We start from the raw sequence: 15310 nt of genomic DNA on the forward strand, positions 1-15310 counted from the left end.
CACCACCATTACAGCCCCGTGACGTCAGCGCGCAGCGTCACGCCGGGAGGGACGCACGAAAGTGTAAGTTTCAATTTCCCCCCCTCCCCCTTGCCTTCCTTCTGTGCCAACCGCCAAAAAGCCAAGAAAAAAGCCAAGACTTTAGGGCAGCAGGTCGACACGGAAGAAGCTCCTACCTAAGGACAGGTGCGACGGCCGTGTCCTCTTCTGCCACACTTGGCAGCCCTGCCTCACGGTTGTGACTCCCACCCTGATTTCTCCCCGCAGGTCGAGCGGCACAGGCAGCCCAATGTGTCCAGCCCAGACACAAGCCCCGCTTCCCCACTCTAGATCCTGAATGCGACCAAGTGCTCTGGACTCCCGAGCAGGGTGGGAAAGAGGACTCGCATCTGGTAGCCTCCGGGCTCCTCGCCTGCTCGAGGGATGGCATTGCAGGCAAGCTGCCGGCCGTTGCCATCGCCGCCCCCTCATGCGAGTGGACCTGCCCGGAGTGGTGGGCCGGGGGAGGCTCGCTCTCTGTGGGGATGTGGCCCGCACGCGCGGCCCCGCTTCCTCCTGCCCAGGGCTGAGCTCCTTACCCGCGATCTCGGTCTCGCGCACGCGGATCCCAATTATTCTGAAGCTCGCGCCACTAGCCGGGGCTCTCACACCGTGCCAGGGCGAGGCGGCGTGGCCCACTGACGTCATCACGGCTCGCCGCCGCCCTCGACTTCCCTGTTCCCTCCCCTCCCTCGGGTCGCCGTGGTTACCGAGGACTGCAAGCTGCTCAGGCGAGCGTGGGGCATTAAGTGGGAGAAGGAAAATTAAAATTAAAACTCGCCTGAAGGCCGCCTCTCCGGATATCTTTCGAATTTTTTAATTTTTCCCGCGGCACACCAGGCAACTTCTCGCGGCACACTAGTGTGCCGCGGAACACCGGTTGGGATACACTGGTCTAATTCTGCGTAGTCCCATCAATTTCAACCTCCATTCTTCTAATATTGGTAGTTCTTCTTGCTTCCATTTTTGGGCCAATAATATTCTTGCTGCTGTTAACAGCAGAAAAATATATATATTTCTATGGTACCTTTTGTTATGTGAATGGTGCAACGGACCCCTAGGATCTGTAGACCACCAATTGGAAACCACTGGGTTGTGTGTATGATCCACATAATGCAGCCCCTCTACACTTCCAAACGTAGCATGCTGAATTCTGCCAAAAAGATACGCACCAAGAATACATGAAAGCTGAAAGCATGCTAATTAACCACTTTACATTTTTTTTCCCTGGCATCTGATTGCCACTTTCTGGTTTTCAACATGTCTTGGATTCCATCATAAACACTTTCAAAGTAATATGTTTGTAAAAGCACAATGTGTACTAGAACTAACATTTTAATATACCATTGTTTTATCTTTGTAACCAAGCCTTTTTAAGAAATGTCCACCAAAAGGTTATACAGTGGTACCTTGGGTTACAGACGCTTCAGGTTACAAACTCCGCTAACCCAGAAATAGTACCTTGGGTTAAGAACTTTGCTTCAGGATAAGAACAGAAATTGTGCTCCAGCAGCGCAAGGCCCCATTAGCTAAAGTGGTACCTCCTCAGGTTAAGAACAGTTTCAAGTTAAGAACGAACCTCCAAAACAAATTAAGTTCTTAACCCGAGGTACCACTGTATTCCTGGTTTGAGCCACACTTCCACTGTCTAGCAACCAACATCCACCCTCACCTTGATCAGAAGTCAAAATAATAATAGTTAAGAATGGAAAAATTATTTCAAGGAAAAATTCTTACGTCTCACTGACCCCTAAATAACAAAACAGGCTGATGGCTGGACAGATTAAAAAACAGGAATCTTATCCTGTCTAGCTGCTAAATTTTGAAACAAAACTTGGCTAAGAACCCCCCCACCAACACACACACGATGCTTCAATTATGTCCAAACCAGTCCAGTCCAATGCTGAGAAATACATGGGCAGGCCTGCCAGCAATGCACTGCTTCTTCCAGCCTCTCTAGTATGAACAGCACCAGCCTGAACTCCCGGGGAGGCTGGAGGACTTTCCTCTGAAAATACATGCAATAAATTTGATGGTGCAGCCATGTCTAAGATTCCAATCACATCATGTATATCTTCTTTCCTGCAGTAGCCATTGGTTGCAAAGGTCTTAAGTGGCGGTTGAGCAGCCTATTAAGTCATTATGGACAGGAAGAAAGTATTTGTATCTTCACCCAAACACAGGGTCTAGATCAGGTAGTCAGTTCTCAGAAAAGCTTAGTGAACATTTAGAAAATGGACACTCCAACAACATATGTCTAATATGCAAGAGGAACTCTGCAAGGTGCACACTAGTCTTCCTCCTCCTGCGAAGTTTGTGTAAAGTATGCAAACAGATTTTTTTTTAGAATTTTTGCAAATTTTTATTCTGTGCTTTTGGGATCATACTCTTCTATCTCTTGAGTGGTTTACATTCCACTTGCAGCATATGGGCTTATGTAAAAAAAAATATTCCTATGCAGCCAATATACATGGCAGAAATCATGGGTTGTATTCAATGATAGCTGCACACATCAAAGGCTTGTACACATGACTTCCACCCATCTGTGGAGGGAAGAGTTTGTTTGGTAGCAACCACATACAGTGAGTAATGTGAGGTTTTTTTTAATAGCACACAGGTGTGGGGTCAATTAAGCAAAATGCTTGTTTTTATTGCAAGCTGCATCATAGTCTTTATTCAAAAAGACAGGTGTCAAAGGGAAGTTGAAAATATCCCAGGACACTTTTCGTGCCATGCCATGCCCTTTCTAATTCAATCTGTGCAATTTGCAAAAATACATGGGTCCAAAGTTAGCTGTGAGATGGGGAAGGATGAGTTCTCCAAGTCTGCAGTCAGGATAGAATGAAAATGTGTTCTGGAACCGCTTTCGAAAACAGCTCAAGTCTTCAACCTGGATGCTAATGTCATGTTGGATTGCTAATAGCTCCACAGCTCTTTCAACCACATACTCATTCTGGAGCTGAGACAAGGAGCACGTTGAGTACACGACGTCTCCCCCTGGCTTGGCAGCAAGTATCCCAGCCCTGGGAAAGGAACAGAAAGAACTTTTTATTTATTTACAGATTTACATTTCAAGGCACATCAACGTCACAAGACAACGTACAGAATAATTACACAACAATGCTTAAAAGAGCTCCAGCTGAAAACAACCATCATACTTTGGGATAGACTTAGGAGAATCTAACTTAGCAGCAGGAGATTACTGGATAATTACATTAAAGTAAGGGTTCCACTTTGGCTAGAACTCCAGGTTTTTTAAAGAAATATTTTCCTAGTCACCAAATCAAATCAAAATCACCTCCAGAAGAGTAGGCAAGGAAGCATTACTGAAGTTGGATCCTCTGAATTGTATTTAATTAACCTACTCGGAGCAGACCCACTGAAATTAATGGGCCTAAGACAATAATAGCAATGAATTTCAATGAGTCTACTCCAAGTAAAACTTAGTTAAAAGCAACCCTTTGTCTTTTAATCCACAAGAGCCTTACACATTTGTATGTGGGCAGGATGGCAGGCAGATGAGCACTTTTGTAGAGTTTTGCGGACTCATTTGCAATGCTGTGAATGATTTAATAAAGCCCACAATGTGAAACCCTGGTGCAGCTCAAAAGTTAACATGTATCACATAAGGTCAGGATCACTTACACAAGCAGCTCCACCTGGAGCATTGGCAACATCTGACGCTCCCCCTTTCTCATTTGATTGAACATATTGTTGTCCTCTTCTACGACTGAGTGACGGTCATTTGTGCATGGTACATCCACAAGGACCTGCATGGGATAGAGGGCAAATATTCCAATTAAACTCGGTGGACTTTTACCTGTTTGTGCCCTCCCACACAGCTTGTCCCATATCACACAGCTTCTCATCAGGCTCATTAAGGCACTACTGGATGATATCTTGGAGGCCATCTTCTGCCATTCACAACTGCAACTGTTCTTAAGCCTCTTGCATGTAATACTCATACAGCCATTGTGGTGTAGAGGTTAGAGTGCTGGACTAAAACCAAAGGAAACCCAGGTTCAAATCCACACTCAATCATGAAGCTGCCTGGGCAAGTTTAGGCTCTAGTCACCATCTTGCTGTCTACCCTCACAGGGTTGTGAGGAGAAACCATATACACCACCTTGAACTCCTTAGAGCAGGCATGGCCCAACTTGGCCCTCCAACTGTTTTGGGACTACAACTCCCATCATCCCTAGCTAACAGGACCAGTGGTCAGGGATGATGGGAATTGTAGTCCCAAAACAGCTGGAGGGCCAAGCTTGGCCATGCCTGCCTTAAGAGGAAAGATAGGAAGTAAAAATAGGTAGATGACGTTCAAAGTACCTACACATTCTGATAACTAAAATTATTATTTTCCTACATCAAGGAAAAGGCTTGGGAATTATTATTTTTTAATAGTTGAGTGTTTACAATAGAAATGGACTTCAGCTGGACTCTCTGAACCAAAGTTACATACATTACCAGTAAAGGAGTTATCAGATGTGGCAGAAAGCACAGGTCTTGGCTATAGACAAACCAGATAATATTCAACAAAGTATTAACTCCGAGTCCATTGATTTCAGGGGGTCCACTCTCAATATGACTAAGTTCAGTATCATCCACTGTCACGATCCGCCCCCCGCAAGATGCAAATATATTCTAAAGGAGCAATCTGCGCTCTGTACAAGTGAGGGGGGAATGGCAGAGATCATATGTTCAGTAGCTGCAGGCACCTGCTGGCGCTCTTCTAATGGGCTACTCCCAGTAACGTTATCTACAGCAATGCTTACCCTATCGTAAGTATTCATCTCCAGGTCACCCCACTTCCTTCCATCCCATGATGTAATCCTCACTATCTTGCTGAGCTCTTCTGGAAGGTAGCTATGGAGAATTTGACGCAGCCGACGAGTGCGGGAAACAGAGAGGTCATTGGCAGCCAGCTGTCCTAATGAAAGAACAGCAACAGCATACACCAAGGGCAGACAGACTCTTGGAAGCTCCAAGTCAACAAACCAAAATTTGCACATGACTGAGAAATGATGAATATGTTGCCAACTTTCTTAAAAGAAGACCCCATCAGTTTTGGCAGTGTATGAATGTGCGTATGTGTACACACACACACACACCAAAAAAGTATATATATATCTTTGTCAGAATTAAAAACTTGCCATACTCTGCCACCAGATAGACATTTAGGATGCTGGGGGAATGAGAGAGTCATCCCATGTTGACATATAATAGGAAATTATCTTTTATGTTTAATGCAGACACAGTGCTGGGTGGGCATGTGATCATGTGTGCCTTGAATATGTGTGTGCTCTCAGTGTGCGTGCACAAGAGTGTGGGTCACACCCTCTCTTGTCATGTGAGGCCTGGAGAGTTGGCCAAGGGTGAATGTGGCGCTCTGGCCACCCCTGCTCTACAAAGAGAGAAGGAGTTGTTGGAGCTGGAAGAGGCCGGAGAAAATGTCCTGCTCCCTTCCCTAAGATGGCCTTCTGGAGAGTAACCTGTGTAATCAAAATTGCACTGCACCACAAGCAGAAGCAAACATGATGCATCATACCAGACTATCTGATCCTTTCAACTCTTTCCGGACAGATATAGGAAAAACAGTTTTCACTAACTTGTCCTGCCTACACCATTTGAGCACCACCTGCTGCAGAAGAATTCTACTTACGACAACATCCAGTCTGTAGAAGGGCCAGCATCTTTCCACCTGGTGCTGCGCAAAGGTCAAGGACCAGGTTGCCAGGCTGCACATTGAGAGCCAAGACGGGCAAGATGGATGAAGCATCCAGAAGATAATAGCCCAGAACTCCTATCATGTCTGGTCTATGAAAAAAGGGAACAGATGAAGTTTAGCATGGCAGGCACAGGAAATTTGAGCCTCAATTAATTCCTACTTAACATGCACTGGCAGTATGGAAGGTCTGCAGCTCAACTGTGGAGCATACGTTCTGCATGCAAATAGTTCCAGCTTGAATCTCTAGGTAGAGCTGGGAAAGACAAATGATGGAGAGCTGCTGCCAATCAGTGTAGGCAATACTGAGATATATGGACCAACGTCTGACTCAGTATAAGGCATATAACATTCACGCTCATGTACCCCTGCATGGTGGGGTTCTGCCAGTAAGAGCACAATATAATACCAGGGGCTTTGACACCACCTAGCTTCCCTTCCATCTATTCCATATTTTCATGGGAGAGAAGACTGTCCCTACACTCAGCTTTACTAAGTGAAGCAAGAACTAAGTACCTTAACAACTGAAAGAGAGGCAAAAGATCCATTTGTTGTCATTGGCAGCAATCAGGTATTTTAGAAGTTTGCAAGTAATGGGCAGTGTTCAACTACTGCTGCCCATCAGAATAAGGAGTTCCACTTGTGTAACAGAACTCCCCATCCCCACCCTTCTGTGTGTGTCCTGTCCTGACGCTTCCCCAAATCTACTCCGGAGGATTGTGAGAACCCCAGAACAGATTTAGGGGGGTGGGGAGGAGAATATTTCAATGTACAAGAAGAAATCCATGGGCTAAGTTGGATTCTGCCCAATGCAATTATTTTCATCTTACAAATGCTGAAGAGCACCCCAAAACCCACCTCCTCACCCAAAATCAGCTACAAACCTGGCTGGATGAAAAAGGCTGATATCTCCTTTGGGGAACGTGTAACATTTTATGTTGGGACTGATGGATATGAAAGGAGAATGAGGAGGTTGCGCTTGGAGCTCAGAGGGTTCAGTCTGAGTTTCTGAGGATGATTCAGGCTCACTGGCACCTTGCTCAGCTGCAGGATCCAGGTCCTGCTCTACTTTTCCAGATTCCCAGATGAAATCTGCTGCCTGCATTTCTTCCAGTTCCTGGGTGACCTTCTGTGCATCACAGTAATTGTTGATAAGAGCTCCATATTTTTGCTCTGAGAGAAGACCGATGCGGATCGAGGGCCAGAGGCTGCCAAACTGCACACCATAGGTCATGTCGAAGACCCGCAGAGCCCGTCTGGTGCAAGGCACACGAGGAGTGGTGGATGCCTTTACATGGATGAAAATGTGCAACAGGTAAAATATTAGTGCTGATAATGTTTGGGCATTACATGCACCACACACCTCTTTACCATGATGTGGCCCTACAGTGCTTGGATGTATGACTGCATAGTGAAATCAAAGACCAGGGCCAATGTCGCTGGCATTTCCTACCCATCCTGACATCAGGGACGGACCCACACAACGTCCTCCACCCACATCCCCGTGAGATAGCACCAGCAGGGAACAGCTCCCTTCTTATGGGCACACACACTCTATGTGCGTTCTACCATCAGGAGGTCCATATTCTGCACCTGAAAGTAACTCATACAAACTAAGCTATTTGTTCAGGTGAAATGCCATATTTTGCAACAGCCTCGAAGCTGTTTGTCACAACAAAAGAAGGAAAACTACAACTCAAGGAACAATGCAGGCTGGGGGCCAATGGCAGCTGGAGTGCAACATCCCTATCTAGAGCAGGGTTTCCCAAACTTGGGTTTTGGACTACAATTCCCATCATCCTAGACCACTGGCCCTGCTAGCTAGGGATGATGGGAGTTGTAGTCCTACACCAGCTGCAGTGCTAAGTTTGGGAAACCCTGATCTAGACTAGAGAATGGGCTCCTACCAAGAAGCCTTCTCTAAAAGGGCCAGGCAAACACGCTAACTTAATTTCACGTAACGGAGGCCACGGCAAGCGAGGCGGGAGAGAGAGGCCGGATTTCAGAGCCGGGACAAAGTGCCGAGGACTGGACGGAGATCGGGGTGGGTAATAAAAACCCGGGGGGCGGAGGAAGCAACGCAGCGGGGACCCGCTGAAGGGCACGGGGCAGGGTGTCCTTTGGGGCTTCACTGGGCTGGGCACGGGAGGGCGCCGCAGGAGCTGTGGGTCGGGGTCCGCGTCCCTCGCGCCTCACCCATTTCTTCTTCTGCGCGTGTCGGTGCCGACAGGGAACGAAGGCGAAGGACGGGACCGTCGGCAAAGCCGCCTCTTTCCGCAGCAGCTGCAGCAGCAGCCCCTTCCCGCTTGCAGTGCGTGCAGCCGCCATCGCTCGGCTCCAGCGCCAATGAGGACAGCCCGCCGGCCGACGCAGAAGCTCCTCCTCCTCTTCTGCCAAGCGTCGGGGCGGGGTGGGCATCTTTTCCGGTGGACGCCGGGTTGCCGGAGTCTCATGCATTTGCGCCAGGCATGTACCGCGAAAGGTATCGGAGAATTCGCTCTTGCCGAGACGCGTGCCGCCGGAGGTTTCATTCCAAGCAGGTCGTTTCGGGCACAGGTTACAACGTCCTGCTACCTCTAGCACAGGCATGGGGAACCTGTGGTCCAGGCCTTCTGGTCCAGCACGCGCGATCGGTGGTCTAGGTCTGCAGCAGGGGCAGCCGGCGAGGTGCCTTTCACTGCAACTCCCAGCAGCCCAAGCACCATGGCCAAGGGCAGAGGATGATGGGAGTTGTAGGCCTAAACATCTGGTAGGCACCAGCCAGGTGTCCTTGGTCCAGCAAGTTTAGGGTGACAAAGCCTAAAGACGCAAGTTTTCCATTTCTGACATACCACATGGGTCTGCATCTGCTCTTCAATTATGTGAAAACCAAATAAGGAGCTCGTTTTTTTCTTCCCAATTTCAGCTTGCTAGTACTGTGGGGCTACACCATGAAGTTGTGTGCGATGTGTATAGTGCCCATAATAGAGCAGTCACAAACATGGAATGTTGGCTCATCAGCTGAATTGACATTTTCAGTGCTGAATTGATATGTAAGGTAACCCAAGTTTGTTTATGACATTTAACAACTCTTCCTTAGTTTAAAGCAAACTCCTACTGTGTGATTTTAAAAGTCCCTGCAAGCCACCCTGGTGAGGTATGTCCTTGAGTAGCCAGGGCTGATGGATGTAGTCCATCTGGAGGGGACCCAATGTTGAGGAAGACTGTCCTAAAGTACAGTGGTACCTCTGGTTATGAACTTAATTCGTTCCAGAGTTCTGTTCTTAAGCTGAAACCGTTCTTATCCTGAGGCGTGCTTTATTAATGGGGCCTCCCACTGGAGGCACAGGATTTCTGTTCGCATCCTGGGGCAAAGTTCGCAACCAGGAGCAGCTACTTCCGGGTTAACAGAGCTCGTAACATGAAGCGTTTGTAACCAGAGGTACCATTGTATATCTGCCATTAAAAGGTAATTCACTGGTCTCTCACATGAAACAATCACACCCTCAGGAATGTGTGTCCTCAAAGTGGAAATCTACCCTAGAGGTTTTCCGTAGGATATTGTTACCTCAAATTAGGACACCTATCCTTTTTAGCAGTTGTCTGACATTCAAAAGATTAGTGGTTGAAGTTTCTCCCAGTTTGTGTCAAGATGTCTGCAGGTCAGGCAGACACTAGGTTGTTAAACTGGCTTCTGATCAGCTTCCCTCCCCTCACACACTCCTGTCATTCCAGAGGTCCGTGTGGCGTTGCCAAGGACTCTTCAGAGGTGCTCTTACTTCAGATACGGCTGAAACCTGACCAGATCGTAAGAAAAGGCCTGACACTGATGAGACTGTAGCTCTGATGTTAAGAAAGGAAAATGGGGCCCCATGGTACAAAACGACAAAATAAGCCTTAGTAGCTTGGCTGAACATGTTGCAAACTTGGTACCATGGTCACCAGAATTGTTTGAAATAAAAGCAGCTAGTGTAGGAACTCAACTGATTTGATTCTGCATCCATCTTCCACAGTGGGGAGTTCTTTCCTTCCTAGGATTCATTCAATGTAAGCTTGATGTTGGTATAGGAATGTCTCCAGCTTTACAGGCAAACACAGCTGCTAGACAGCTGCAAATACAGCTGGGATAGACACCACATAGGCACCATGTGTAGCATGGGAAAGATTACATACAAGCTTCCAGGTTACATGTGTGACAATGTAGACAGAATGCCATTTTAAAATATATCTCACTAAGAAAGGTTCCACACATATTATTATTATGTAAACATATCTACATGATCTCTTCTAATCTGTAATCTCTTCTAAATTTTGGATTCTACCTCCCACGCTTACTATAAAATAGGAAGATGCATATTATTGAAAGAAAGCAATGGGCATTGTGGAAAGAGGAGGTAGCCAGCAGCACACACAGGACTATATTGTTTAGGACCCTAAAACCTCATACTGCCCCCCCCCCCCCAACAACCTGCCTAACCACCTACATCCTTTCCAATATTTATTTCACCTATACATATATGTATTCTGACCTCTTTGGTTTCTCCCTCACAGTTACTATTAAGGATATTAGTTGCTGTTTTCTGAAGATCTATATGCAATTAAAAGTTTTCAATGTCATGAAAAAATGGATCCTTTGCATTACTAAATTGCCTAATTTTTTATGTTTAACTTCAGAGCATGCTAAGATGTCTTGGCTGTCATAACAAGCAAACATTTTCACATTTGACAGGAAATATCTTTAATATCAGAAGTCTACAGAAACACTTTGTTAAGCAGCCACAAATCTTCTACATAACAGATGTATCCTGATGGCAACTCGTAAATTCTCCCAGAATTACCACAATTCACTTTCATATCACACGTGCAGAGCTGCATGTTTACTCAAACTGAACACTCAGGTTTTCATCAGCTATGCATGAGGACGACACAGGCTTATATTAACATTTATTTCAATTTGCTGAAGAGTTTATGAGCCACCTGAAAAAACCAAAAGATGAACAAATTGAATTAACAGGAGCTTCTTTAGCAACACACACATTAGTCCTAATAGCCTTCTTTAGGCATTATACCCAAGAGAAATATGTGATGGGGGAAGCTGGAATGAGTGTACTAGCTCTGTCCCTTAACTTTTCCCATCTCCCACCGATTTGGGGAGGGTGAACTTTTGAAACAGGGAGCCTCCTGTGCTTGTCGAGTCTCCACACACATTTCAGAACCATGGAAAACCAGTGTTCTAAAATGCACACAGTGCAGAAGGCTCCACACTTCAGGAATTTATCTTTCAACTCCCACAGGCAATCAAATGGAATGGAGGGCAAAGCTAGCACATGTTTTATTCACACCTGAGGAGGGCTACTGTTTTGCTCCCTCTGGGAACCAACTGCATTCTTGCACAATATATTCTTGCCTACTTACAATCAAGAAAGCTGGTTACAGAAAAATGTACTCTAGAAGCAACAAGCCAATATTTTACAAACCTCTGCATCGTTATTACGCAACACTCCTTTGTAATGTTTTATTTTGAATTTTTTAAGATACTATTTTAGGATATTGTATAAAAATCTTGTAAGTTTATGTTTTCTTTTTTCTAGTTTTTCTTTTGTCTTATAATTCTTTATATTTTTTAATAAAGAATATTAAAAAAATATCATCTTAGTTTTCTCTTAGTAATGTTGCTTTGAATGTATACTTTATATTTGACCTTCTTCAGTAATGTTTTATTCTGGATTGTTTTATTTGATGTTTTAATGCGGTGTAATCCGCTTTTGAGATTTTTCCTTTAAAATATAAAGCTGTGTAGAAATGAAATCAATAATAATACTTCTAAAAAAACTAATTTATAAAGCTGACAGTGTAATTCCACACCCACAAGATAAATGTCAAAATAGTACCTCGATTCAGTTATTCAATCTATATTGACTTTCAATAAAGTGTCTGTGGCTCAACACTGGAGAAATAAGGTATTTGGCCACAAAATACTGTTCACACTTAGAAATTACTCTGAGACAAACTTACACAATGGTCTCTAGCGTGCAAGAAGTCAAAGAGTTCCTCTGTACACTTCTCCTCTGTATGGGACTTGGATGACACTCGAGCATTACACTCCTCTAAACGTTCCCGAGCTTTCACACATTTCTCAATCTGTTCACAATGCTCCCTTAGAGTAGTTAAAGGATCCTGGACAAAAAGGAAGATATAAAATAGGCACAGTTAATGAGCGATTGCTAAGAGAGAGGTTCAACTTTACCACCACAAGCTAGAATATAAAAGCTTGCTATAACTTGTCCTGGATAGATGATAATGACAAGCATACAAATGATGAGATCTAAAATGCCAGGCATTAACAGTCCTGTTGTTAAAATATTCTACCTCTACACTTCCAACTTTAGTGTTACAGTCAGGTAAATTACAATCATTTTTCTAAGGAAGAACCAAGAGCCAAAACAGGATTATAAATAAGGAGCATGTGAACCAAGCCTAACTTAAATGAGGTGCAGAACCTGTATATGGATTCTAATCCAGATGGCTTTCATTCTTGCATTAGATTGTGGGGGAAATGTTATGGTTAAGTTACATACAAAACCAAGTTGTGGGTGTTTGAAAAATATCCTCCTTAACTGCAGTATTTGAAAGTAGGAAAAGCCTATGTACTACACCACATCTCAATATATAAAAGGTTCAAAATAGATATGGAGAAGAAACAGCACTTGTATCACACTTGACAAACACAATTTGGTTATTGATTTATCATTTTATGACTTATCAGTGCCTAGGTGAAAGTTATATACTGTTGGGAAAGCAAGCAAGCTACTGTTGTGGGACTCCAGAGATATTCAAAACTATTTAAGTTGTCAATATAAGTATCACTTATTAAACATTATTATCCTGAAGACAGACAGGATGTGAATGGCACTTTCTGTATGGCAAAATGTGATGCAAATAACCTTTCTACAGCAAAGTAGCTATGTATTAAAGCTACTCATGCACTTTCAGTTCTGAACCAAAGTACAGGCATACCTTGGAGATAGTGCAGGTTCAGTTCCAGACCACCACAATAAAAGCAAATATCACAATAAAGTGAGTCACACAAAACCATTTTCCCCCCAAGTGTATATAAAAGTTATGTTTCCACTATACTGCAGCCTATTAAGCCATGCCCCCCCCCCCCGACTGCAGGAGCAGGAGGGGGGAAACCTCAGTTCCAGCCCTAGCTAGCTCCACTCCTGTGGCCTGAAGGTCATCAGGGGGCTTCCTTCCCCCGGAAGTGGTCAGGCTGCCTGCAGCTGCACAGAACATTATCTGTGAGACGCAATAAAGCAAATCTCAATAAAACAAGGCATGCCTGTACTTCCCTACCCCCAGCCTTTTGTACCTTTCCCTGGTTTTCTAAATACAAATAGGACATTTTATAGACTAGGGTTTAAGAAGTCTGCTGCTCTCAAAGGATTAATCTTTCCCCATTGTCATTATAATAAAGTTTACCTACCACAAGCTCTTCTTCCTCCTCCTCCTCCTGGACAGAGATGCAAGAAAATAAGAATAGACTCATAAATGTCATGATATTTCTATAATAAGAGTATACTTAACCATATCAAAACCAATTCCACTTATTTGCATTTCCGCTATGTAGTACTGTACAACTTCTCTTTCATAACACATATATATGTCTGTTATAACAAAAATGTCTGTTATTCCTAGATATTTATTTAAAAGGGTCCCTTCAAACTGATATTCAAAACCAATGTATATGTACATTTTAACAGGCTGGACTTTAAACCTTTCACTAGGCATCTTTCTAACCTGTTAGGGACTTGGTGGCAAGAGGTATAGTGACCACAGTATTGCTGTGGAAATAGGCCCCCAATGCTGAGGGGAAATTATGGCTTAACTAGAACCAGATCAAAACTCATGGGAAATGCTCCAGCTCTTCAGGCACTGGAGATATCCTGACAAGGAGCAGAATGGAAATAAGGCTAAGCCACAGAGGGTCTTATTTAAGAAAGCCTCTTAGATATGGGTAGAACAAACTGAGAAACGGATGTGGTAAAGACTGATGGGAGAGTCAGAGGCAGCAGTATACTGAACATACTGTGAAGCAACATAATATGGGACAGGATAAATAAAGGACAGTCAGCCACAACAAGCATACAAATACAGATATAGTGGAATTCTAGATATAAACTGCAGCAATGCTGAAAAGAACAGCAGCTGTATAATACTTAATACAGTGGTGCCCCGCAAGACGAAATTAATTCGTTCCGCAAGTTTTGTCGTCTAGCGAATTTTTCGTCTTACGAATTATTATTTAGACAAAGGAAACAAAGTCGTGAGACGTTTTCGTCTTGCGAAGCAAGCCCATAGGGAAATTCGTCTTGCGAGGCAACTTGAAAACGGAAAAACCTTTCGTCTAGCGAGTTTTTTGTCTTGCGAGGCATTCGTCTTGCGAGGTACCACTGTATCTGCAACCAGAATATTACATCAGGCACTGGGCAGAACACATATATTAAACAGCAAACCTCTGGCAGAGACCACTTATTAAAAAGAAGGAGTAGAAACCGCTGATCTCTTACTTGAAGAGCAGAACACGTGTGTGTGCACATATACACACGGAAGTCAGGACCTTAATGAAAACCTGTTAAGTTTTAATTTTCACTGTACTCCATTTCTGGGCTTCCTTTGGCAACGGAGAACAGATATTTGGCTCTATCTGTTATGATGGTGACCAATAAATAGAAATAAATGAGAACAAGCAAGATGCGAGGAGGAAAAATGACTCGGAGAAGGGAAGGATCAAGGGGGGGGGGGAGGAATAATGAAAAGAGGGCCTCTAGCACGAGAGAGAGAGATTAACCTGCGAGTATCAAGGAAGAAAGCAGGGGAGTGTCGACAGGAGACACAACGAAGACTGATATTCTGCCTCCAGCCATGGGTCAGCTCTGGAAAACCCAGAAGCCCGTGGCGAGGGAGGCATCTCGCCCACGGCTGTTTGTACCCCACCCGCTACGGCACTCGGACCGTGTAAAGAAGAAGGCCCATTGACAGGGCAGGCCCATAAGCGTCTACTCGGAAGCAAGTCCCATTGCGTTCAGCGGCGCTTGCTCCCGGGTAAGTGCGTTCTGGGCCTAAGCTCTGAGCAGGTCTCCAACCGTCGCTCTGTGAGGAGAAGAAACGAAAAAGAAACGAAACCCGGAGGGAAGAGAGGGAGGCCCAGCGGTGGGGAGGCTGGAAGGAAGGGGAGGGAAAGCACACCATCCCGGAGGCCAGAGCAAAGATGCTTCGCCTCGCCGGCTCCCGGGCTGCGCTCACCTCGGGGTCCCCGCTCCGGCCCTCCAGCGCCTTCTCATCCTGCCGCCCCATCGCCGCAAATCTCCCTCAAGCCTTGCTCCGCTTCCCCAGAAGGACGCCGAAGGGTCACCCGCAACCTCGGCGGAAATCCCGCCCACTCACAGCGCGCTTTCCGACGGCGACGACCTTCTTCAGATGGCTCCCTTTCTCGACGTACGCGGGCGGGGTGGCGGCGTCCTCCTCCGGCGTACACATTGCTTTTCGTGACTCTACCAAGATGGC

At 45.2% G+C, this 15310-nt stretch overlaps 2 protein-coding genes across 2 annotated transcripts; both read right to left on the reverse strand.

The window, feature by feature from the left end:
* Window positions 1-2659: 2659 nt before the first annotated feature.
* On the reverse strand, window positions 2660-8394 carry NSUN4 (NOP2/Sun RNA methyltransferase 4). The gene is made up of 6 exons (XM_028733598.2): window positions 7961-8394; window positions 6649-7052; window positions 5702-5856; window positions 4815-4969; window positions 3685-3809; window positions 2660-3062 (listed from the first exon to the last, which is right to left on the reverse strand). The coding sequence occupies exons 1-6, from the start codon at window positions 8351-8353 to the stop codon at window positions 2786-2788; spliced, it is 1509 nt and encodes a 502-aa protein (XP_028589431.2). The 5' UTR covers window positions 8354-8394; the 3' UTR covers window positions 2660-2785.
* Window positions 8395-10464: 2070 nt separating this feature from the next.
* UQCRH (ubiquinol-cytochrome c reductase hinge protein) lies at window positions 10465-15184 on the reverse strand. The gene is made up of 4 exons (XM_028733599.2): window positions 15050-15184; window positions 13230-13256; window positions 11759-11920; window positions 10465-10720 (listed from the first exon to the last, which is right to left on the reverse strand). Exons 1-4 carry the CDS (start codon window positions 15098-15100, stop codon window positions 10688-10690), a joined length of 273 nt encoding a protein of 90 aa, XP_028589432.1. The 5' UTR covers window positions 15101-15184; the 3' UTR covers window positions 10465-10687.
* Window positions 15185-15310: the final 126 nt, after the last annotated feature.

This window comes from Podarcis muralis, chromosome 5 (genome assembly GCF_964188315.1).
Source record: "Podarcis muralis chromosome 5, rPodMur119.hap1.1, whole genome shotgun sequence".
Lineage (NCBI taxonomy): Eukaryota > Metazoa > Chordata > Lepidosauria > Squamata > Lacertidae > Podarcis > Podarcis muralis.